The 22,312-nt window shown below is 52.3% G+C and overlaps 2 protein-coding genes across 7 annotated transcripts; one reads left to right on the top strand and one right to left on the bottom strand.

Moving 5' to 3' along the window:
* Positions 1-1,194: 1,194 nt before the first annotated feature.
* CHRD (chordin) lies at positions 1,195-14,379 on the bottom strand. 2 transcript variants are annotated; one of them, XM_079101493.1, is made up of 23 exons: positions 13,847-14,379; positions 13,512-13,615; positions 12,912-13,041; positions 12,673-12,801; positions 12,483-12,582; positions 12,267-12,354; positions 11,765-11,906; positions 11,511-11,651; positions 11,348-11,430; positions 11,118-11,265; positions 10,861-10,967; positions 10,621-10,740; positions 9,651-9,807; positions 9,090-9,310; positions 8,547-8,660; positions 7,919-8,209; positions 7,737-7,830; positions 7,565-7,621; positions 7,198-7,301; positions 6,655-6,757; positions 6,168-6,322; positions 5,972-6,071; positions 1,195-1,472 (listed from the first exon to the last, which is right to left on the bottom strand). In XM_079101493.1, exons 1-23 carry the CDS (start codon positions 13,992-13,994, stop codon positions 1,387-1,389), a joined length of 2,922 nt encoding a protein of 973 aa, XP_078957619.1. In that variant the 5' UTR covers positions 13,995-14,379; the 3' UTR covers positions 1,195-1,386. The 2 variants fall into 2 exon arrangements, with proteins under 2 accessions (XP_078957619.1, XP_078957618.1); XM_079101492.1 differs by lacking the exon at positions 1,195-1,472 and adding an exon at positions 5,443-5,634.
* Positions 14,380-14,487: 108 nt separating this feature from the next.
* On the top strand, positions 14,488-21,549 carry THPO (thrombopoietin). Of its 5 annotated transcripts, XM_079155755.1 has the most exons (7): positions 14,489-16,167; positions 17,484-17,644; positions 17,872-17,999; positions 18,282-18,368; positions 20,291-20,458; positions 20,694-20,774; positions 20,891-21,312. In XM_079155755.1, the coding sequence occupies exons 2-7, from the start codon at positions 17,632-17,634 to the stop codon at positions 21,167-21,169; spliced, it is 756 nt and encodes a 251-aa protein (XP_079011881.1). In that variant the 5' UTR covers positions 14,489-16,167; positions 17,484-17,631; the 3' UTR covers positions 21,170-21,312. The 5 variants fall into 5 exon arrangements, with proteins under 5 accessions (XP_079011879.1, XP_079011881.1, XP_079011878.1 ...); XM_079155752.1 differs by having other exon boundaries at positions 14,490-16,167; positions 20,291-20,470; positions 20,694-21,549; XM_079155753.1 differs by lacking the exon at positions 18,282-18,368 and having other exon boundaries at positions 14,488-16,167; positions 20,291-20,470; positions 20,694-21,549.
* The last annotated feature ends 763 nt before the right edge of the window (positions 21,550-22,312 follow it).

A 22,312-nucleotide genomic window follows, 5' to 3' on the forward strand; every position in this document is an offset into this window, starting at 1 on the left:
AAATCATTGCATATTCCCCTGGTTCATCCCCTCTCCTTCAAGTCTTTATGTAAATGTCACCCCATTAGCGTATTCTCATCCAGCTCCTTTTCCCTTGGTACACCCAGTTTCCCTTCTCCAGCTGTATTTTCCAAAGCACTGTCTTTTCTACATTTTATTTATTTCTATAACCAATTTATTTGGATCTGGATAATCTCTCAAAGGTCCATATGTTGAAGACTTGGTCCCCAGTCTGTGGCTCTATTGGAAGGTGCTGGAATCTTCAGAAGCTGGGGCCTAGTGAGAGGAAGTTAGGTCATCAGGGGTGTGCCCTTGAAGGGGATATTGGGACCCCAATCCCTTTGTGTGTCTCTCTTTGCTCCCCAGTCACCACGAGGTGAACAGTCCTCCTCCACTATGCACTCCCAGCACCATGTACTGTGCTACCACAGGCCCAAAGCAACGGGTCAATGACCATGTACCAAAACCTTTGACATTGTCAGCCAAAGAAAACTCTCTTCCTTTTAAGTTGATTATCTTGGGTATTGTGTTACAGTTACAGAAAGCTAAGACATCTATTAACTGTCTTCTCCCACTACATCATAAATTCCACATAGGCAGGACCCATATGAGTAGCAGGGCTATAGACAGTTTCTCACTCATATTTTCAGCAGAATCTGCCATGTCATCAAGATTTCATGTATTGTTTAAGCACTTGACTAATATGTACTGAGCATCTTCCTTGGACCAGCAGCATCAGCATCCTCTGGGAACTTGACAGCAAAGGCAAAATCTCAGGCCCCACCCCAGACCTTCTGAATCAGCATTTGCATTTAAACAAGACCCCCAGATGATTCAAATGCATGATAAAGTTTGCAAAGCTGGAAGCTCCAGGTCTACGTCATAGCAATGTGAATAACTTAGACATAAGTCTTAGACATCCTTGTTCTCAAAGGCTTTTCTTATATGCAAAAAAATTAGCAATAATGGGTCAGATTTTCTTAATATTTTTCTCTAGTTGTAGGTGGACACAATACCTTTGTTTTATCTATTCATTTATATGTGGTACTGAGAATCGAACCCAGTGCCTCACACATTCTAGGCAAGCGCTCTACCACTGAGCCACACCCCAGCCCTTACAGATGTTTTGAGTTTTAAAGGACTAGTTCTTTACTTTTTTATATTCATGTAAGACAGAATGTCCCTGGCCTTCCTCACTTTCCCTCAAAGTGGGGGTTTCTCAGGGACCCAGACCTCCATGTTCAAAACCCTAGGATCATCAGGAATGTGGGCAGCGGCAGCAGGCTGCATATGTCATCACATGGGTGTTCTTGCCATGCATGTGGAAAGTCACAGCCATGGCCACCTGCTCCGGTTTCATGTGCTTCTTGGCCAGCCACGTCAGATTCATGAGGTACACCAGCTGGCCCGGCTGAAAGAACATGTACTTGGCGGGTTGTCTTCCCAAAACCTAGGCAGCAGTCTTTCTGCTCCTGAATGAAGAAGGGCCCATGCATTGCTCATCAAGCTGTTCCCCTTCAACTGTCCCACCGCACACGAGTGAGCAAGCCTCTGTCCCAAAGAGCAGCAGGATGCAGGTGGTTCCAAAAGAGGAGGAGAAACTCTGGAATCTCACAAAGAGTCTGTGGCTCAGCCATAAGCCAGAGCCACGAAGGCAAGAAGATGAAGAAAGTGGGAATGACACCTCCCAAAAGTAGGGGCTCTGGTTGCCAGGAGACCTTCCCCATGGGGGCTCTGCTGCCACATGAGGATAGGACAACCTCCAAGCCCACCCTAAATCTATCAGTCGAGGAGCTGGGAACCCACTAGTGGCCTCTAGTCAGTTTGCTGAAAATCAGGTCACCAAATATCAATTTGCCAGATCCTCTGAGCTGTTGAGGATTTTTTTTTTTTCTTTTTTTGTGCCTCCATAGCCATTTTCTTTGTTTGGGGTACCAGGGATTGAACTCAGGGGGACTCAACCACTCATCCCCAGTCCTATTTTGTATTTTGTTTAGAGACAGGCTCTCACTGAGTTGCTTAGTGCCTCGCTTTTGCTGAGGCTGACTTTGATCTCAAGATCCTCCTGCCTCAGCCTCCCAAACTGCTGGGATCACAGGCGTGGCCCACTGTGCCCAGCTCCCCAGCCGTTTTCAATGCCAAAGATCGGAGTACCCACACCTGTGCTCCATAGCATGTGATCTAGCTCCAGAGGCTGCCACAAAATACCCCAAATTGTGACATCACAGCCACTTCACAGTGGGGACCCAAGCATTGCAGGGGCAGGACCCAGAATGAGAGTGGATCTGGGCAACTGAATGTGTTAACAAACCACAACTTAGAAAACTACTCAGTGGGCTTTTTGGAAAACTGTTACCTAGGATTGGAGTAACAAACAAATTAGTCTTTCTTCCTCACATATTTTCATACTACCACAATTATTCACAAAATTTACTTTTAAGAGGAGCAAAAATAATTCTGACAGCCCTCTTTATACATGAAACCAGTGTCAAAGTCAAACAATGGTACGAGGGGCAGAGCACTAAAATCACTCCAGAATGCCGAGAAGCCCTCCCTTTTTGTCATCTGTAGCAATGGTGTGACATAGACCACATACACAGACACTACATACAACATCTCTATGCATCCCATACATGTCTTCTTCACACATCTCTGGACCACCTTATAATGTGACAAGCTAAAATGTGTCTCTTCCGGCTGGCCCAGTGAAAGCCTCCCTTATCCCAGTTCTGTGAGAGCTCTCCTGTCACTTTTAATGTGTCAGAGTGGCACTTTTGTTTTTTCTATCTGCCATTATTCTTATAAAAGATAAAGGGGGGAAATGCAAAAAAAAAACTGTAGTTTGGAAAAAATTTTTGAAAACAACCAACTGGTCTTCAGAACGCAATCTTTGCTAGTGGTTGAGCGTCTGTCATGAGAGTGTGGGCCCTGGACCCCCACTCCCAGTAGGTGCCTGGGTACCCCCTCAACTCTCCCTCTGCTTGGAGGTACTTTCATAAGTTTATGGTCATAGTTTGAAAACTACTCTTCATAAGTCACTATCATAAATTACTCAAACACATGGACATTGCTCTGGTGACTTGGCCAAAAGCGAGCTGATGGCTGCCAGCAGCCCATCATACCACAGCTCCAAACTAGTGACTGTTCATCACCTGACATGTCCAAACATGGATTTCGCATAGAAAATCATGAATAAAGAGTGCCACAGGAATGCACGAAAGGGGGTTCACGCATTCACCAGAAGAACATTTTGAATTAGAAGACTAAACATCAAAGATTTCTTTTAAAAAAAAACAGGTGTATCAGAACCATCCCCTTTGACCAGCCACTCAGAGCATCTATGTATGACCTCTGCCTTTCTGCTGGAGAAGTCCAGTCAAACCCTCTACAGTGTAGAAGACTTCATTGTTCCCAGCATTAGAGATCAAATTTTAAATCCTACCAGTTATGCTTTTGAGACTCTGAAATAGTCTACCCAGGAAAACTGGTCCTCCTTGGATTTCGTTGTGTTAGGATATGGTGTGATTTCTGATGATGTGCAGTTAGTTGTCCAAAGGGAAGTGGACGGTGTGCTCCCTTGAGGTCTCTGCACACCAGGACTCCAAGGAGCCTGACATCAAGTCCCTCACTAGATGCAAAGGACTGGACTTCCTGGGTCACCATACCACCTCCCTGGGGCTTGGGCAGGGTAGCCAGCTTTGGTTGGAATGCAGGGTAGGATGGGAAAGGTGTTTCAAAGACTTGTCTGAAGAGGATACAACTCTGCCTGATCCATCAGCTGTTCATTCATTTGCTCAGTTGACATCCAGAGGCCTGCTCCAAATCCCTGCTAGGTGCCTGCAATTCAGGTTCTGTGGAATAAGATTCTACCTCATGGAGCCCACTGAGCCACCCTGTGGTAACCCGACTCTGTGATTCCTTCAGGGAAGACAGTACTGTCAGCATCCATTTTCAGACCAAATCCTCCTTTACACCATGGCTGGTGCTGTGCTTAGTTTCCTGCATTTAATCCCATGCTGAATCCTGTTGCTCTCTTATTCCTATCTGGCCCTCATAATCTCCTACCATGACAGGCCAAGGCCCTGGCCCAAGTCCAGTTATCTCCACCCTTATCATCCCTCCATTCTCAGCCTAACCCCTCCACAAACATCATGCCAAATGTAATGGACGCCCAATGCCACTCTCTTCCCCACATTTCTCCCTGCCGAACATCTCCAAAAGTCCCACTGTGGCTAGAGTGGCTTTTCCAACAAATATGTGCCAGGCACTGAGCTGAACAAGCACCTGTTCTGATAGTATCCCATGGGGATGGTATCTGCTTTACAGAAAGGAAAAGGGTTTGTGGAAGTGAAATAATTCAGCTAGTTAACAGAAGAACTGGAACCTGAGCAGACAGTAACTGCTTAACCACATATGGCATGCCTAACACTAAATAAAAAGCTCTCATCTCCCTTTCACTCTGCTCTACTAGATCATAAAATCCCAGATTCATTTAACATTGTACAAAACAGATCTGCAGGTACACACATGTTAGTTTTCTGTCCTGATATGCTTATGTCCCTAGAGCCTGTAAAGCCTGTGGGAATGCCCAGTTCCCAGTGGCAGGAGTAAGGGGTTAAGGGGAGAAAGGTGGAAAGGGACAGGGGTGGTACACATCACATCACTTGATCTCAAGATAAGCTCAGCCAAGAACTGGATCCCAGTCTACTCAGATCTGGATTTGCCCCAGAATGGGTGCAGAACACAATTCATTTCCAGGAAAGAATAACAGCAAAGTGTGTGCCTTGCTTTAGACAAGGAAAGTAAAGTGACATTTTTCTCTCTTTGGAGCAACTTCGAACATGGAGCCAGCAAAAATGCCAGCCCTGGGTGACTAAACTTGAGTCTAAATCTTGCTTAAGGTTGCCTGGACTCTGGAGGTTCCAGTCTATCTCAAGGACCATCCTCAACCCCCTGCAGAATCCAGGCATGCCAGCCAGTTGCTGCACCATCCTGTTTCCTCTCCAGGACTCTGCCAGTTCCAGGGTTCAGAGGAAAGGCCCTAGAGCCAGAGCTCCCCTCTCTCACTTCCTACTCTCAGACCCTTCTCCACTGGGGCCCACTCCGGTCCCTGGCTACAAAGAGCCCACTGCAAGCCCAAAGACTGAAAAAAAAAAAAAAAAAAAAAAAAAAAAAAAAAAAAAAAAAAGTTTTAATAAATACAAAAATCTCCAATAATGACTCTGCTCAGCTCAGGGGCAGCAGGAGTGAAGTGGGGGAACCCTTGGTGCTGAGTGAGGATAAATTAAAAATCCCAACAAGCCAGTGACATTATGTACAGAAGGAAAGGGGTGGGCTTCTAGGCCAGGGGCCAGACCGTAACAAGGCAGAAGCTGGAGTGGATATGACCTTGGCCTGCCCAGTTGCCTCTCCGCCTTGCGGAGCTGTGGTTCCCAGAGGTAGAGGGGGAGGGAGAAGGGGCCGAACAGAGGAGTCAAAGGCACTGGGCTTCCCCAGAGGAGAATGCGGGGTCCTCAGCACCACCCCTTCCCCCAGCTCAGACCCCGTCCTCTTGGTCATATGGCCTTGTGGCTGCTCCCTAGGAGCCTTCAGCTTCTTTCTCCAGCTCTGGAACACTCCTGGTCTCAGAGGTTGCTGCAGACGGAAGCAGGTAGATGTTGGAGGAGGATAGCAGGAACAGGATGACATGGAGAAAGTCATATAGGGACCAAGCAGAGCATCTCTGCTCTGGGCCCAGACAGGTCAGAATTTTCCAAGCAAGTCAGTGCATACAAACTGTGTGATCCAAGTCTAGTTGCTTAACTGCCCTGAGCTTCAGAAATCTCATTTCTGTAGAAATGGTGATAACAGCCCCCAGCCGATGACTACCTTAAGAAGGTAGACTAGGAAGGCACCTGCGATGCAGACTGCATGGCTCGGGCACCACAGGGGCTCCCTTCCCTCCCCAGGTTCCCTGGCCACCCTCACTTACGCCGACGGGGTGTGCAGTGGGAGCAGCATCGACTCTCCTTCCCCGAGCCACAGGATAATGACAGTGAACAGTCATCACGCTCACAGTGGGGCACCCCTGCCTGGTGCAAGACAGAGTAGATGCTGAGGGTCCACAGGGCCCACCTCCAGGAGTCTGCCTTCCCTGGATAGGTACTCCTCACCAGGCTCCCACTTACCCCACACCTGCAGGTGATGCAGCTCATCTCCCCAAAGGGGGGCACGGATGGGTGCCAGCTCTGGCTCTCCGGAAACCACTGTCCCGCAAAACGGCAGCCCCTGGGCCCATCAGCCTGCATGGGATCCCCCAGCTGGGAGTGGGCCCCTGGTCCTACTGTTGGCAGAAAGAGGCAGGAGTCAACCCTGAAGGGCAAACCAGCTTTTATTCCTCTTTGAATTTTCCAAACCTAGCAGTTTCTGGCACTGAGTGGGTGATAGATAGATGGATGAACAGGGCAGGAACTGAAGCCCATCACACCCCACTTGTACATGCACATTCTTCCCACTGCATTTAGAGCTCTGCTCCAGGCTACACACAGAGTAGTGCTCCGTCGATGCTGAAGTAGCTGAGAAGCCCCTTCCCCTCACCCTCACCATGCCCCTTCTCACCCCAGTCAAGGCTGGCCCCAATCCTAAGAGTGAGGCCTCAGTGCCCAAGTCCCTCACCTGGACACTGTTTGCAGCAGTCAGTGGGGTTGGCGCGGATGGGCTGGGCACAGGCCAGCCGAGGACACTGCACCTTCTCACAGTGTACCTCTCCAGTGCCCCCCTGTAGAGATCCATTGAGTGGAGGGTCAGGAAGAAGGGAGGACACATAAACTTCTTCTTTTCTCCCTCTCCTTTTCCCACCTCAAATAAAATATATGTGTGGCCTTTTATTCAGAGGCCTGGGCTTGCTTTATATACCTGAACTCAGATCCTCATTGCACCCTGCAAGGTAGGTACCACCGTATTTGCTTACAGGAGAGGAAAGGGAGAGACTCAGGGAGGTTCAGAAACATGAGGCCAGTCAGGGAGCAGAGGTAGATTTCACACCCAGGTCAGCCATTTCCCTTATGCTACAGGAAGCCAGAGCCAGCTCTCAAAGCTCAAGGGATTTTTCTGATGGTGTTTTCATCCTTGAACCTTCCTCACCAAGGATGGCAACCCCCTCCCCATCTCTGCAGACCCCGCTGGGTTATGGCACCAGAGAAGATTGGGCAGCCATACCTTGCAGGTGCAGACAGCACACTTAATTAAGCCAAAGGGGGGCACGACGGGGTGCCACCGGGTACCCGCTGCCCGCCAGCTCCGGTCACCATCAAAATAGCAGCCTGGTGGGGGACAGTGCCCAGCTGTCATTAGTATTGAGCTCATCAGCTGGGCCCACAACCAAGGCTTGAGCTTCAGGGCAGCCCCACACTAGCTAACCCAAGGGCCTGGGCGACCGGTAACACTAATGAGGTCTGTCGGGTGTCACTTGGAAACTGTACCCTTCACCCCCACACACGCACACTCTTCCCCTCCCTTCCCCCTCCTGGTCCAACCCAATGGCTCCTCTGGATTCTCCAACTCTACAGGCACTCTTCCAGCTCACCCTCTCCTGGGTCCCGGTTCCTTGGCAGCCCTGGCAGCTCTCTGGCATCTTTTTTCTCTGTAAAGCCAAAGAAACGGTGAGGCAGAGGATGACCACCCCTCCATCCTTCCCTAGAGGAAGCAACCCCAAGGACGGCCCCTCCACTGCCTCTCCTTTCCTGCAGGGAACTCACCCGGGCACACGGGGCAGCACTGGTCAGGTGCCTGCATCGGGTGTGGACAGCTTGGCGGTGGACATACCACCGGGTCACAGATCACCGTTCGTCTCTACAGAGAGAAGCGGGAGCGTTGACGGGGTGCTGGGCTTCTAGCCCCAGACCCGAGGCTTCAACTGAGCCCTTTCGGGGCCTCCTACCTGGCAGGTGCAGAGTGAGCAGAGAGGATCATAGTTAGGCGCCCAGCGAGCCCCATGCGGGCGCTGTTGCCCCTCGAAGAAGCACGTGTTGGGGTCTCGGGGCCGCCCAGGGCCTCCAGGTTTGGCGGGCCCTGGGGCTTCAGGGTCGGGGACCGCGGGCTGAGCGGGCTGCGCGGGCAGCGCTGGCAGTGCAGCAGCCGCTGCATCGGAAACGCCAGGAGACCCCGCCCCCTCGGCCCCGGCCGCAGCCAGGCGCAGGCCGCCCACCTCACATTGGTTGCGGATGTGCACCTGGGAGGAGAGGCCGACTGAGACAGCATCCAGGCTCCCCCTCCAGCCTCCGCCTGCCCGGCTTGGCCAGCGGACAGGAGACACCTCCGCCCCTCAGCACCAGGGCGCCCAGGGGAAAGCTATTAGCCTCAGCAATCATCCCAGCTGCAGGGACCAGTCGGTGGGCTGCCAGCCTCCTCAGGGGGCTTTGTGTGGCTTCATCCTCTCCACCAGCCAGACTTTGATACTACTCCCCTCACCCCACCCCACTGGGGGCTCAGAGAGAGTAAGTGACTAGTACAAAGGAACATAGGGCCAGTCCCTCTGCCCATCCCCACTGCCCACAATGCCCACCAACCTGCCCTCGAAGCTCCCCTCTGGGGCTACCCTTGGTGGTGATCAGCAGGGAGGCAGTGCCCTGTGCCAGGTGCCGCAGCAGCTCAGGCTCCAGGTCTTTCACCACACCCTGGGCCTACAGGTAGACAGAATGAGGGATGAGTATAAGGCACTTTAGGACTGAACCTACTGTCCCCAGTTTGCAGACAAAGAAAATGAGACCCAGAAAGATTAAATAAGTTCTTTGGAGTAACAAAGTCGATCAGCAATGGTGTGGAGCTTGGAAACCAGGTCTTCCTGACTCCAAGTGCACAGAAGCCCAACCTAGTTCAGGTGGTTTGGCCATCCCACTACCCCTCTGGAGTACCAGGATATTACATACTATCCAAGGGTTTCCTTCAGAAAGGAGAATGGGTAATGAAAGTCTGAGTCAGATTCACACCAAGACGTGCCTGAATCCCAAGCCCATACCCCTCTGTAATACCAGGCTGCCTGCTGTCTGCTTCCCCAACCCTTCAAGCTAAAAAGCAGATTTCCCAAGCTGCCTCCCACAATCAGCCCTCACCTCTGGGCCGTAGAATCCCTTCAGCAGCCGCCGGGGCCCTGGAATTCCAGGAGGCCCAAGGAGGTGGGCAGTGACAGTGCCCTGTTCTGAGCCACCAAGCCCAGCCAGCAGCACTTCATAGTGCAGGTGACAGTGTGTATCCAGGGAAAGCCAGGCATGCCCAGCTGCCTGGCTCTGCACAGGAGGCAGCATCAGGGCTCCTGCCAGGGGCACAGGCAATGCTGGGTCCAGAGACAAGAGTAAAGGCAACAGATGAGATGGCGGCCTAGAGCAACCCCTTACTCCCAGCATTCCCCTTCTCCTCCACCATAGACTCTGAAAGCTGAAAGGCACTGTCTATGGGTCCAGGCCTGGGAGCACCAAGATTTAGACTCCTACACCATGGCAACAGGGAGGGTCTGCCAGCCGGAACCCCCTATACATTCCCACCCTCTCCAGATGCCAATCTGAATCTCAGGCAGAGAAAGACACTCCAGGCTCTGGTCTTCTGGCACCATCCCTTTCACGCCTTAGTCACAAGTCAGAAGATACAGAAAGGCAAGCTGACCCTGGAACACTCACTATCATGGCGGGCACTGTGCCCACTGTAAGGCAGGGTGGCCACATGCCCCCGCAGCTCTCCATCTGGGAAGTCCTTGGTGCCCACATTCAGGAACAGCTCATTCTGTAGCAGCATATGAGCCCCTCGGGCACCCAGCCCAGGGCAGACACCCACAGCCTGGGGGGCAAAAAAGGATGAGCCCCCTCAGCTTTCACACAAGCCCTGAGGCTGAGGCCTTTCCATGCTTTGTGCCCCCGCTACACCATACACATTTCTACACACCAGTAACACTGGATAAGAACTTTGCAAGCCCAGTTTCAAGTCTCTCCTCTGTCACTTCCTAGCTATGTAACAACCTTGAAGAGTTACTTAACTCTCCGAGCCTTCACTTCCTCACCTGTAAGTGGGTACTGTGAAAGTGAAAATATATCTATAAATAAGATAACCAGTGCTGTACCTGGCAGTAGAAATGTCCAATAGTAGCAACCATTACTATCACAGTTATATGTTCTGTCCTCCTTAACTCTTTCCATTTGATTTGACTGTGAGCTTGCTGAAGACAAGGACCACATCTGATTTTCTTTATTTTTAATTTTTTGGACCAGGGATTGAACCCAGGGGTGCTTAACCACTGAGCCACATCCCCAGCCCTTATTTTTTATTTTGAGACACAGTTTAATTAAGTTGCTTAGGCCTCTTTAGGTTGCTTAAGGCCTTACTACATCACTGAGGCTGGCCTTGAACTTGAGATCCACCTGCCCCCTGAGTCACTGAGATTACAGGAGTGCACCACCAAGCCCAGCCCCCACCTCTTATTTTCTTTGTACTCTAGAGCCTAGCCCGGGGATACTAAAAATGTGTCAAATGAATCAATAAGAGAGTCTGTGAGTAAGTGAAGGATGCTGTATATCCCTGCACATCCAACCAGGCTTCCACAGCCCATGCGTTGGTAACCCTGGCACTATGGCACAGCTCTGCCTGTGGCCTTACCATGTGTCCTCCTGGCTGGAATCCAGCCATGTGGCACAGAACAGTGCGCTGATTCCTCCGCTGAGGCTTGGTCTCCAGTGTCATGGCCACCACCTCACTGCCTGTACCTACCACTTGTACCTGGTGGGCAGGGTGGGGGAAGGCAAAATGAATTGGCAGAAAATGCCTGAGGCCTGAACCATTACAGGTCAAGGCCCTGCCCTATTGCCCTTACCACCTCCTGCAGTCCCTGACTCTCACCTGGTAGATCAGGGAGCCATTTCCTAGCAGTGTGAGGCTGGCTGAGCCGGCAGCACCTGTCTGGACTGGGATTAGGGCATCAGCCCCACAAAGGACACTCTGCAGGACTGTAGAGGGGCAAGACAGGCTTACCATATGGCCCCTCATACCTTGAGACCCCAGGATGTCTTCCCCCGTCCACCCTGGCCTTCTCCCTGGCACTTGCTTATGCCTCTCAGGTGAGTGTACCCAAGGCACCAGGCCCCACCCTGCCTCACCATCACAGCTCTGCCTGGCAGCAATGTGCCCACTGATGCGCAGTTCTGGCCCTCCTGCCCTCTCCAGGGCCATCTGCAGCTCCCCCAGCACAAGCCAGTCCATCTCCTGGGCTGTCAGACTGGGCAGTACCTCAGCAAAGCCTGGCTCCTGGGGACAGAGCAGGGTATGGTGGGCACTAGCAAGAGGCCAGAGCAGGTGGCAACAAGAATGAGACCCTCCCTTCCCTCACCTGGGCTGAGGCATTGGCCTGGAGCTCTCTCAGTAGCTGACCCTGATGTAGAATCTGGAGCTTCAAGGGAACCTGGGTTGCTCCTGTAATGGGCATACATGTGGACATTTCTGAGAGATAGGTACCCTCCCTGCCCTCCCTCACACTTTCCTGCCACACTTACCCACACTTCTGGGTTCCAGCAGCCCCCGGAAGAGCAGCAAAAAATGCAAGGAGTCCTCCGTATCACTGAGGGTGAGCAGGGTGATGCCCCCTACACCCTGCTGTTGTAGACCTTCCAGAGTCAGGATGGCACTGAAGGTCTCTGAGGGAGGGAGGATGGTGAAAGCCCATCAGAAAGTACCTCCTCAGCCCACCCTGGTCCCCAGATAAAGAGAGCTCAAATCTTCACATCCAGGAGCTGCATGTTCCCCTTACCTGCAGCTAGGGCCCGGTGCCTAATGAGAGGCCCCCAGACCTCCCCTGAAGGGTGAGCGGGTGTCACAAGGGCCACATGCAGCTGTTCTGCCCTAAGGAGCCGCAAAGACAACCTAGGCACTGCCCGCCACACCCCACAGACCTGTAGCAGAGAGACAAGAAGGCCCACTCAGACAGTATGCCAGACAGGCCAGCTAAGAGGCCCAGGCCTGGTGAGGAAAGAATATGGAAGGGAGCCCCAGGCCCTTCTAGGAAGCTTAAGAAGGCACCCAGGAGCCAGATGCTTGGGTTCAAATTCTGGCTCCACCACTTACTAGCTGTGTGACCTTGAACAAATCACATTCTGCTACTGAGCCTCAGTTCCCTCATCTGTAAAATGGGCATCATAATGTCAGTGCCTTCCTCCCACTGGGTTGTTCTGAGGACCAAAGGAGGCAATGCAGAGCATGCTCTCAGCACAGTGCCCAGACTGGATAAGCGCTCATAAATGGCATCATCTCACCAGGCCATCTTGGGTGGGGGATGCAGGATGTTCAAAAAGGATGCCGCCTGTGGAATCTGAGAAGCGGACCCTGCTGGGACGGTCCAGCCTGGGAATGAAAGATCCAATAAGGCTGGATCCAGAGCAGTCCCCCCACACACACACCCCTACCCAGCTCTTTCAGTTCTTCTTCCCCTCCCTCTGCTGACCGGCTCCTCCCTTCCTCCCCATTCTCACCTCCGGTAGGAGATGGAGAAGCGTAGGCTGGAGCGCAGCAGTGAGACTCGGGCACGTGCCACTGCCTGCGACCTCGGTCCAGTCAGCAGCGCCACGAAGTCTACCAAGGGAGGAAGACAGCATGAGCACTGTCAACCATCGCTGACCGCTGCCCCAAGGGCTACCCCTCAACACACACATCCCCTCCTACCGGTGTGGCCGTCAGCGCGCGCCCTCTCCTCAGCACCTGGCTCCCCGCGATCACTATAACTGCGATGCTCCGGATCCCTGGGATACTCGAAGGACAGGCCCGGCGGCTGCTGTTCCGAATTGCTGCGCTCTGTGCCAGGGGTAAGAGACACGGGCTACAGCAGGTCACCCTAATCCATGTAGCCCAGTACCTAGTACTGCGACCCTGTCGCCCTCCCCTTACCGCAGAGCCTCTCTTACCCGGGGGACAGGTCTGGCAACAGTGTCCTGGCAGCTGGCGAGGTTGCCCACAGGCCAGCGTTGGGCACTCGGGTTTGATGTTCTTGCAGCTGACCCTGCCAGGGCCCCTCCCACGGCGACCCCACTGTGGCTGATCTCAGAGAACACGGAAAAATCAAGTGAATGCAAGATGTCAGACCGTTATACCCCAGGGCAAAGAGGGAGAATCAGGGACCTGTGCACAGTCCACCGGCAGAGTCAGAAAGCTGTGACATTTACAGGCGGAAAGACCCTAGACAAGTTGCTTAACTCTTTAGGCCTTAGGGTTCCACTCTAGAAAATGGGGATAATAGTGTTATCTATCTAGCAAAGTTGAAATGGTAGTTAAGAGATAGAGGAAAGGTAGTTGACTCAGAACCCGACACAAAGTGAGCGATCAATAATAGTCAACACCTGAGACTTGAAGGGGGCGATCCCAGCTTCCTCCACCAGAAAACACATCCCAAATATCTGCGGACCAGTCTCTATCTCCTGAGCAACCCAGAGTCCACTCCGACGTCTCAGAACCCCAGAGGTACCCGACCCTCAAGAGCCCGGGCGGCGACCGTAGTGTCCACTCACCGCCTCACAGGCGCACAGAACGCAGCGCATCACCCCGAAGGGCTCCCCCAGGTCCGGGTGCCACGTCTCGTCCAAGGCATAGACCTTCCCGCCGAAGGAACAGCCTGCGGGGACGGGCTTGGCTAGCGGCCGCTGTCCCGCTCGTGCAGTATGCCCGCCTTGGGGGCTGCCGGTCGGGCCCTGGGTCCCCTGGCACAACGTACCAGGCGGCCCTGCCCACCCCTCCAGCCCGCCCGCTGCGCCGAGCCACCTGCGCCCGGGGTCCCCTCCCGGAGGGTGCGAAGTTGCCCAAAACCGGACTCACCGCCCGCGCCTCCCCCCGGGCTCCCACCTACCTGCCGCTCCCCGAACGGGCAGCGGCTCTTTCTCGGAACGGATGGGCAGTGCGGGGGGCTCCGGGCCGGCGCCGCGGGCCGGCCGGGAGCCGAGCAACAGCAGCCCGAGGAGCAGCAGAGGGGCCGGCGGGGCCGGGAGGCTCGGCATGACGCGAACGGGACAGCTGGGGAGGCGGGCGGGAGGAGGGAGCAGGACGGGAGGAGGGAGGAGGGCCGGGCCGGGGGCGGTCCGGCGGGAGGGGGCCGGGGCCAGGGCCGGGGCAGTGCTGCAAGGGGCTCGTCGGGCTGCCGCAGAGTCGGCGCCGGGCCGGGTGGGGCGGGAGGAGCGGCCGGGAGGAGCGCAGGCGGGCGGGCGCTGACCCGGGCGGTACGCGACTCTAGTGCCCCGGGCGCCGGCTCCGGCCCGTTTTATGCCCGGCGCCCGACGCCCCGGCCGGGGGCCTCCTCCTCAGCAAACGGGGCGGCGGCGGCGGCTCGGCGAGGGGCCGGGCTGAGCCCGGGGGGTCCGGCCCAGCGGCAGCGGCCCGGATCGCGAGTGGGGGAGGGGAGGGAGGGGCTGGGACCGGGTAGGGGAGGGAGGGAGGGGCTGGAGGGAAAGGGGGAGCGAAGGGGAGGGGGAGGGGAAGAACCAGGGGGCGCGAAGAGGGGAGGAGCGGCGGGCCGGAGCCCCCAGCTGCCGGTGGCTACAGGGCGGCTGGACCAGGAGATGGGTGTCCAGCCCAGCACCAGATCCTCAGGGCCAGGGAGGGGCCAAGGCTTGGTCTGAGGCCTGGACGGGTCACTGGGCAAGGACCGGGTTCCTGCTTGAAGGATGAAGACTTGTCTTTAAGGATGACACCTGATCTCTTCTTGTCTCTAGGCCTACAGTACCCCTCTTCCTTTGGCCCTGTCTCTCTTGCTGCCTACCCCGTGTCCCTACTTCCCCTCTGAGGTCTGTCCTCATTCTAAAAGTTCCCAGGACAGAGACTCAGGCAAAAATACTCAGTGTTCCCCCTTGAGTAGTGTCAGTGTTTCCCTGTTCTCAAGCCCATTCAACGATCACCCTCTTGCTTTCTCAACCTTTTCCTTCACCGAAGGACCCTCTTCCTCTCCAGCCCACCCCCAAACTCCTTTGTCTTGGTTTTCTGGTCCTGTCTCCCTGTCCCATCCCGCCCCACACCCCCACCATCCTCCCAGCTATCCCAGCACCCTCCTTCCTAATCTTGGGAGGCATCTCCTCTGGCTGAACTGGAGAATTCCGGGATCTAGGCCATACTCCTAGCAGACAGCCCCATCCTTAGGAGGAGGAACAGGAGAGAGCCTGAGGAAGAACTGGGGGGTGGGGGGTGGGAACAAGGTCAAGCCAAGAGGCCCCTGAGGACGGAGACTGTAGGGAAACTGGAACTGAGGGGAAAGCAAAGTAGCTAGAGCCAGGGTCAAAGAAAGGGGGTATGGGGGTGGCAGCATGGAAGTACTTGCAGGGGAGGCTTAGCCGCTGCCTTTCCTAAGACAGGGACACATGGGCCTGATTATTCCTCTTGTCATATGTGGAGTGGTAAGAGATGGAAGAGGGCAAAAGGCAGGGCAAGCACAGTGCATGGGCACAGAGGTAAGGGGGTTTATTTGTCCAAGCCCTTGGGCCCCAGCAGAAGAGCACCTGGACCCAGCCTTAACCCAGCACACACCCCTCACCCTCCAATCCCTTCAAACTGTTCACACCTTTTCTCCATACCATGACCCCTAACAAGATCATTCTCCAATATAGGCAATACCCAGATTCCATTTGGGAAAGGGGAATTACAAGACTCCCTAGGGAGTTGTAGGAGAAACCTGGATTTTGGCAGCTGGTGTGGTAATCAGAGAGAAGAAATTTGGATAGCTAGGAACTGAAAACCTCATCAATCTGAAGCAAGACTTACATGACTTTTCCCCCAGGACAAACATGTCCTGCCAGATATCTCCTGGACAAAACCTCTATTCCTTTCCCATCTCTCCCCCAGCCAGGTCCCATGTTCCCATCTTCTAGGAAAAGATGGATCCTCCTATGCAAATCCTCCCTGTTGTGTGTGTGGGTGGAGGATCTGGGCTCCATTAGTGGACCATGGTCCAGGCTGGGGCTCCACGTCCAGCGTGGATAGGAGGAGAAGTCGTCACTTCCGGGGCCTTCACCAGTGTCTGGTGGCTCTCTGCTCTCTGATTGGGCAGAAGTGGCCAGGTCAAGCCTGTGACCCCACTGCAGTGGAGGGGCTGTGCCCCAACGCCACATGTCTTCCTATTTCATCTGCTCCCCAGAGTGCTTGCTGCCTGCTGTGCACCTGGGTCCTTAAGTCCTTCTCCACCCGGTGAGTGGCAAACAGGGTTTGGGGTTAAGTGAGGGTATGAAAGACAGGAAAGAAGAATTGGGCTCTCAGCTGGGGGAGGGGCAAGCAAAGTGGAACCTACAGGCACTGACCTTTGTCGAGAAGAGTGAAGCCTTCCCAGAATGGGAGGAGCAGGACAGAGCAGGGGTAGGGGGTGGGGTGCTAGTTTCTGAGGGACTGATCACAGACTGGGTGGAATATAGCACAGCCCTCATCGGATTTAGGGAAAGGGGACACCAGCCCAGGAAGAAAATAAGAAAGAAGGTGCATGGAGGGTTAGGGAACATAATACTAAAATAGACACAGTCCAATCCCTAGTCTTACCCAGTCATTCTTTGTTAGCTTAAAGTTCTGAATCCTGGGGCTGGGGAAGCTGGGTCAGGCAAGCCAGGGGCACAGGGAGAACATAAAGGGAGGAGGGCTCATGCATGTTGACAGACCTACAGGAAATCCCAATATTGAATCAGGTGCAGGCCTCTTTGCACAACTTGTGAAAGGAGGAGGAAGCCATGTGGGGGGTCTTGTGAAGGAACCGGAAGGGGTCTGCAGAGGGGGCAGGGAAGCAGGTATAGCCATGAGACAGATTACTTGGCCTGTGTCTAAAGTAAGGTAAGCCATGTTAGGTGCTCATTCCTGGACCACTTGCCTTAGGAAGGAAATCCCAGGACTGTTAGCCATCTCTTTGATTTGGAGAACAGGATATATCAGAACGTGGAGTGCAAAGAAAACCTCCAGGAGGTTGTATGTGTGGAATTAACGGCTATGGTACCACCTTTTAATCCATGTCCTCTGGTGGTCCCAGTTATATCTTTGCCCAATACCCCTCCTCAACCCCATGCCCAACAAGGAAGCCACACCTCAACACATTATGCAAGTTTGCAGTTTCCAAGTCCTCCCCCTAGATCCTATTTTCCACTCTCCAGGCTCACCCACGGTATTTTCCTTCTCTAACCCCATCCCAAATTTCTTCCAACCTAACAACTGAGGTTGTTCAAAATTTGAGGCCAAAAAAGGTGTGTGTGTGTGTGTGTGTGCATGTGTGTGTGTGTGTACATGCACTTACACACACACATATCACATTCTGCTGCTTTCAGTGTGTATGTGGGTGGGAGTATCAGAGTCACTGAGGAGCCCTGACACCATATGCTATGATCACAAGAAAACCTGGGAGCAATCAGAGCTTTAGCAGCTCAGAGCTGGTCAGCAGCTCAAGCTCTCCCAGCATCTGCTCCCCCGCCCGCCAGGCAGTCTTTTTTCTTGAAACTTAATAAAATATTCACCCCTTCTGTCACTTTCAGGATTCCAAATCATCTTCCTTGGCCCACCCATGCCCCACCCCACTCTGCCCAGAAGTGCAAAGAGCCCAAGCCGCCTCCATGGCCCCAGGAAGGATTCAGGGGAGAGGCCCCATACAGGGAGCCACTCCAGCCAGACACCCCAGCCAGAATGGAGCTGACTGGTAAGATCACACTTGAGAGGCTAGGCCCAGGCTGGAGCATGGCAGGGAGAAAAGAGGCATGCTGCAGGGGTGGGGAACTGGGGAACCCAATCTCCCAGGAATAAGGTATGTCCAAGTAGCAGATTCCTGATTTCAGGTCTGGGTCCCAAATGGGATATCCTGGACCATCACCCAACAATGATTTCTTCCTTATCCACCCTGTTCAACTTCACTTCTCCTCATCTAAGAATTGCTCCTTGTGGTCATGCTTCTCCTTACTGCAAGACTAACTCTGTCCAGCCCGGCTCCTCCTGCCTGTGACCCCCGACTCCTAAATAAACTGCTTCGTGACTCCCACGTCCTTCACAGCAGACTGGTGAGAATTCCCAAGCACTAGCTCCTCTGTTCACTTTAACTGGTAAGGTACCCTCACCCTCATCACTTCCTCTCCTTGATGGATAACTATCCTTCCAATATTGCCTTTGGTATTCCACTGCCTACTGATCATCACTCCCTGTCAAGAACTGTGATTTGCACTAGAGCCTCTTTTAGAAGCTCTGGTCTCAATGTAGTGCTCATGGAAGACTATTCCAGTCACTGGGCCACCATACCCCTCTCTATTTCATCTCCCTTCTCCCCCACACATCTTTCCCAACAGAGCCAGTGCCCAGACATCAATCCTTTGTCCACCCCTGTCCTGCTACCTGCTGTGGACTTTAGCTTGGGAGAATGGAAAACACAGACGGTAAGAAAGTCATCCCTGGGATCCCTGGGCTGGGGATATGGCTCAGTGGTAGAGTACTTGCTCAGCCTATGTGACTCTGGGTTTGATCACCAGCACCATACACACACACACACACACACACAAAGTCATCCCTTACTTTGGCTTCCCAAATTCCTGTCATTACCAGCTGCCTACTGCTTCCCATGGCTCCTTCGTAATTCTTGAGGTCCCTAAAAATAATCTCATCCTTTGTGTGGCCATCCTAAACCCAATGTACATTCACCTGTGATATGTATCCTGTGGACAAGATGATGGATGTCAGGCCCAATATGTCCAATAGATTCAAAGTTGAACACCATGAAAAGCTGGATAGAAGTCTCTCATGATCATGCTTTTGACCTGAACCTGTTCAACCTTCTTAAGTTGGCATGGAGAAGTAAGATTGATCTGTATCCACAGATGACACAAAGCTGGGAAGCACCCCTAATAGAACAGAAGTCACAGTCAAGATTCAAATCACTAAAAACCTAGGTCAAAAACAAGGTGAAATTTAACAGAGACACATGTAATTCTACATGTGTAAAATGAATTAAGTCCTATTCCAGTTTTTGGGTCCTGATGCCCTGCTTCCCTCATTTAAGCTTCTGGCCCTAGCACTTCCTATGAAAAAGATTTGGAAGTGTTAAATAGACCCCAAACATAGCAAGTAATGACACTATTTTTTTTTTTTTTTTGAGGGGGATACCAGGGATTGAACTCAGGGGCACTCGACCACTGAGCCACATCCCCAGCCCTATTTTGTATTTTATTTAGAGACAGGGTCTGAGTTGCTTAGTGCCTCACTGTTGCTAAGACTGGCTTTGAACTCACAATCCTCCTTCCTCAGGCTCAAGCCTGCTGGAATTACAGGCATGTGCCACTGTGCCCCACTAATAATGACACTATTAAAGCAAATATTTTTACATTTATTTATTTATTTAATTCTTTTTTGCAGTGCTAGGCACTGAACTCAGGGCCTTGTGCATGCTAGGCAAGCACTCTACCACTGAGTTACAAACCCAAATCTAAAGCAACTGATTCTAAAGCTAGCAATTCTATACTGCTTTAGATGTTTAGCATTCATATTGTGAAAATCTTCTTAGAGAACTCTTTTTTGAGTGAAGTGCACTTAAAAACACTAGTCTGAGTACTAAACATCCCCCTCAGGACATATGCTAATTTATTAAGGAGACCATACTAAACTAACATGTGTCCAGAAAGAAGCAACCTGCATAGTGAGAGCCTAGAAAACATGTTATATGAGACATCATAAAAAAAAAAAAAAAGACACAAACCTGTCTGATTAGCTTGGAAAAAAGTAGTAGTCTTGTGGTACAGCAAGAAATGCTTCCACTTGGGACTCAGGAAATCTACTGGGATGGAGCATTCATAGGCAGGTCAACTCTTCTACCCTCAAGATCTCTAGAATTCCCCTCCTTTCCTCAGGTCTGCTAGGAGCACTGAGTCAGGGGAGAAGGGCAGTCCCTATGGATTACCTATAGTTCCAGCTCTGCCATCTATTAAGTTCGTTTTCTTCATCTTTAGGATCACTATTTTGAAGCCTCAGACTCTTCATTTAGTTTAAAAATGCTATGGTCCTAATGTTTGAAACAGAAAGAGCAGACTTGCAGCACTAGTTTCAAGAGCTAAAAGTTATAACGGGCAGAACTTTCTGACTGAAAGTCAGTGTAAGACCAGGCAGGGTTGGCGGACAGTGGAGTTATTGAAGCAGAGGCCGATGACCAATTGTCGGGAGACTGTGAAAGAATTCCTATGCTGGGTGGGACCCCAGTCCTGTCCAATTCTCAGCTCCTATGATTCATTCTGCTGGCTACTCCTCCAGGCTCCCCACCCGCTATTAGCATGCCCTTTGAAGCAGTCTACTTCTTCCATCTCTTTCCCAGGAGCAGACGAAGGCACAGGACATTCTAGGAGCAGTGAGCCTTCTACTGGAGGGAGTGATGGCAGCACGGGGACAGCTGGGTCCCACCTGCCTCTCAGCCCTCCTGGGACAGCTTTCTGGACAGGTCCGAATCCTCCTTGGTGCCCTGCAAGGCCTCCTTGGAACTCAGGTAAATCCCCAGGTAAGGGATCCATAGAAATTTTCCTCTGACTCAATCTCCCTAAACAACCTGAGGGAAGAAAGGGGATTCTAGGGATCTTGAGGATAGAAGAATTGATCTGCAATAGGAATGTTCCCTCCCAATCATAATGCCTGGGTATGGGCATCCTATCTGTTCTACATAGTCAAGCGAGGCCTGATATCCAGGCCTGGTCTCTGACTTCAGGCCCATCCTCTGCCTTCAGCATCCTCCACAGGGCAGGACCACAGCTCACAAGGATCCCAATGCCATCTTCCTGAGCTTCCAACAACTGCTCCGAGGAAAGGTGCGTTTTCTTCTGCTTGTAGGAGGACCTGCCCTCTGTGTCAGGCGGTCCCTGCCCACCACAGCTGTCCCAAGCAGTACTTCTCTATTCCTCACACTGAACAAGCTCCCAAACAGGACTTCTGGATTGTTGGAGGAGAACTTCAGTGTCTCAGCCAGAACTACTGGCTCTGGACTTCTGAGCAGACTGCGGGGATTCAGAGCCAAGATTCCTGGTCTGCTGAATCAAACCACCAGGTCCCCAGACCAAATCCCTGGATACCTGAACAGGACACACAGACCTTTGAATGGAACTCATGGACTCTTTCTTGGAGCCTTACCTGGGACCCTAGAAGCCCCAGACATTCCACCAGGAACTTTGGGCACAGGCTCCCAGCCACACAACCTCCAGACTAGATATTCTCCTTCCCCAACCCATTCTCCTACTGATCAGTACACACTCTTCTCCCCTTCACCCACCTTGCCCACCCCCATGGTCCAGTTCCACCCCCTGCTTCCTGACCCTTCTGCCAACTCTACGAACCCTCTTCTAATCAGAACCCACCCTCACTCTCCAAATCTGTCTCGGGAAGGGTAAGGTATGCAGACACTGCCAGCACTGGCAGTGACCCTCACGTGTAGTTCCCTTCCCTGGAGAGACTCTGGAAGACAACTGCAGCTATACCAGATAACCTGTTTCCACCTGAAAGCCAAAGCCCTGGTAAAGGTGGATACACAGGACAAAAAAAGGGATTGTTTTTCACTGTACATTATAAAACTTCAAGTTATTTTTCTAAGCTAGTTATCTTTAGTCTATTTTCTGCATAAATTTGCAAATCACTAATTCTCTACATGCTTTTTATTCATACAATAATTCTGCAAAGGCCTGTTCTGGCATCATCTTTGAACAGAGATAGATACTATCTTTGTGTTAGAAAACAGAAAGGTAGTTTCCTTTGCTTCAAGTTTAAGGCCCGCCAGTGCCCCATTCCCTTTACTATCATTCTCAGTGGGATTGTTTGGTCCTCTATTCTTAAGAGAGCCTTACTTTTGATAAATGAATAACAGGTGTCTCTCAGAAACACTGTCCCTATAAAACAGATAAAACTAAGCCTATAAAAGAATAAATGAGAGCACCCAAAAGCTAACTAAAAGCAAAGGAAAGATGTTCTTCACAGGGGGTACACACACACACACAACTCCACCTCCCAAGAAAGCTAACAGAGCCTCACCCCCCAGGTAAGGCTATGCAGGCAGTTCAGTAAAGACAAGATCTGAATGTGACAGCTGAGCAAACAGCTAGCCCTTCAGCAGCTCAGCAGGAGGCTTTGCCAGGCCTGGGCTCTTGCCTCCCTCCTGTGGAGGTCAGGGGGAAGTGCAGGAAGTGGCATGAGTTGGGCTCCTTGAGCTCACACAGCAGGAGGACAAACTTAAGAACAAGTTAGAGGCTTACTTCTCAAACCACACAAGTGCATCCAAAAAGCAGTCCTGTGTGAGCACCATGAACACTACTATGGGATCCCTAAAAAGAAGGTAGGGTTGTGGGGCACAGTGGTGCAC

Source organism: Sciurus vulgaris (assembly GCF_902686455.1).
Source record: "Sciurus vulgaris genome assembly, chromosome: 10".
Taxonomy (NCBI): Eukaryota; Metazoa; Chordata; class Mammalia; order Rodentia; family Sciuridae; genus Sciurus; species Sciurus vulgaris.

Excerpts from the sequence above, each read along its gene's own strand:
- THPO (XM_079155751.1), top strand. The coding sequence starts at position 18,078 with ATGGATAACTATCCTTCCAATATTGCCTTTGGTATTCCACTGCCTACT. Across the intron at positions 18,369-20,290 it reads GAGAATGGAAAACACAGACG|GAGCAGACGAAGGCACAGGA; the intron begins GTAAGAAAGTCA and ends TCTCTTTCCCAG. Across the intron at positions 20,471-20,693 it reads GAACTCAGGTAAATCCCCAG|CATCCTCCACAGGGCAGGAC; the intron begins GTAAGGGATCCA and ends CTCTGCCTTCAG.
- CHRD (XM_079101493.1), bottom strand. The coding sequence starts at position 13,994 with ATGCCGAGCCTCCCGGCCCCGCCGGCCCCTCTGCTGCTCCTCGGGCTG. Across the intron at positions 10,968-11,117 it reads TGCCAGGCAGAGCTGTGATG|TCCTGCAGAGTGTCCTTTGT; the intron begins GTGAGGCAGGGT and ends GCCCCTCTACAG. Across the intron at positions 1,473-5,971 it reads CCACTGCACACCCCGTCGGC|GAGCAGAAAGACTGCTGCCT; the intron begins GTAAGTGAGGGT and ends TTCTTCATTCAG.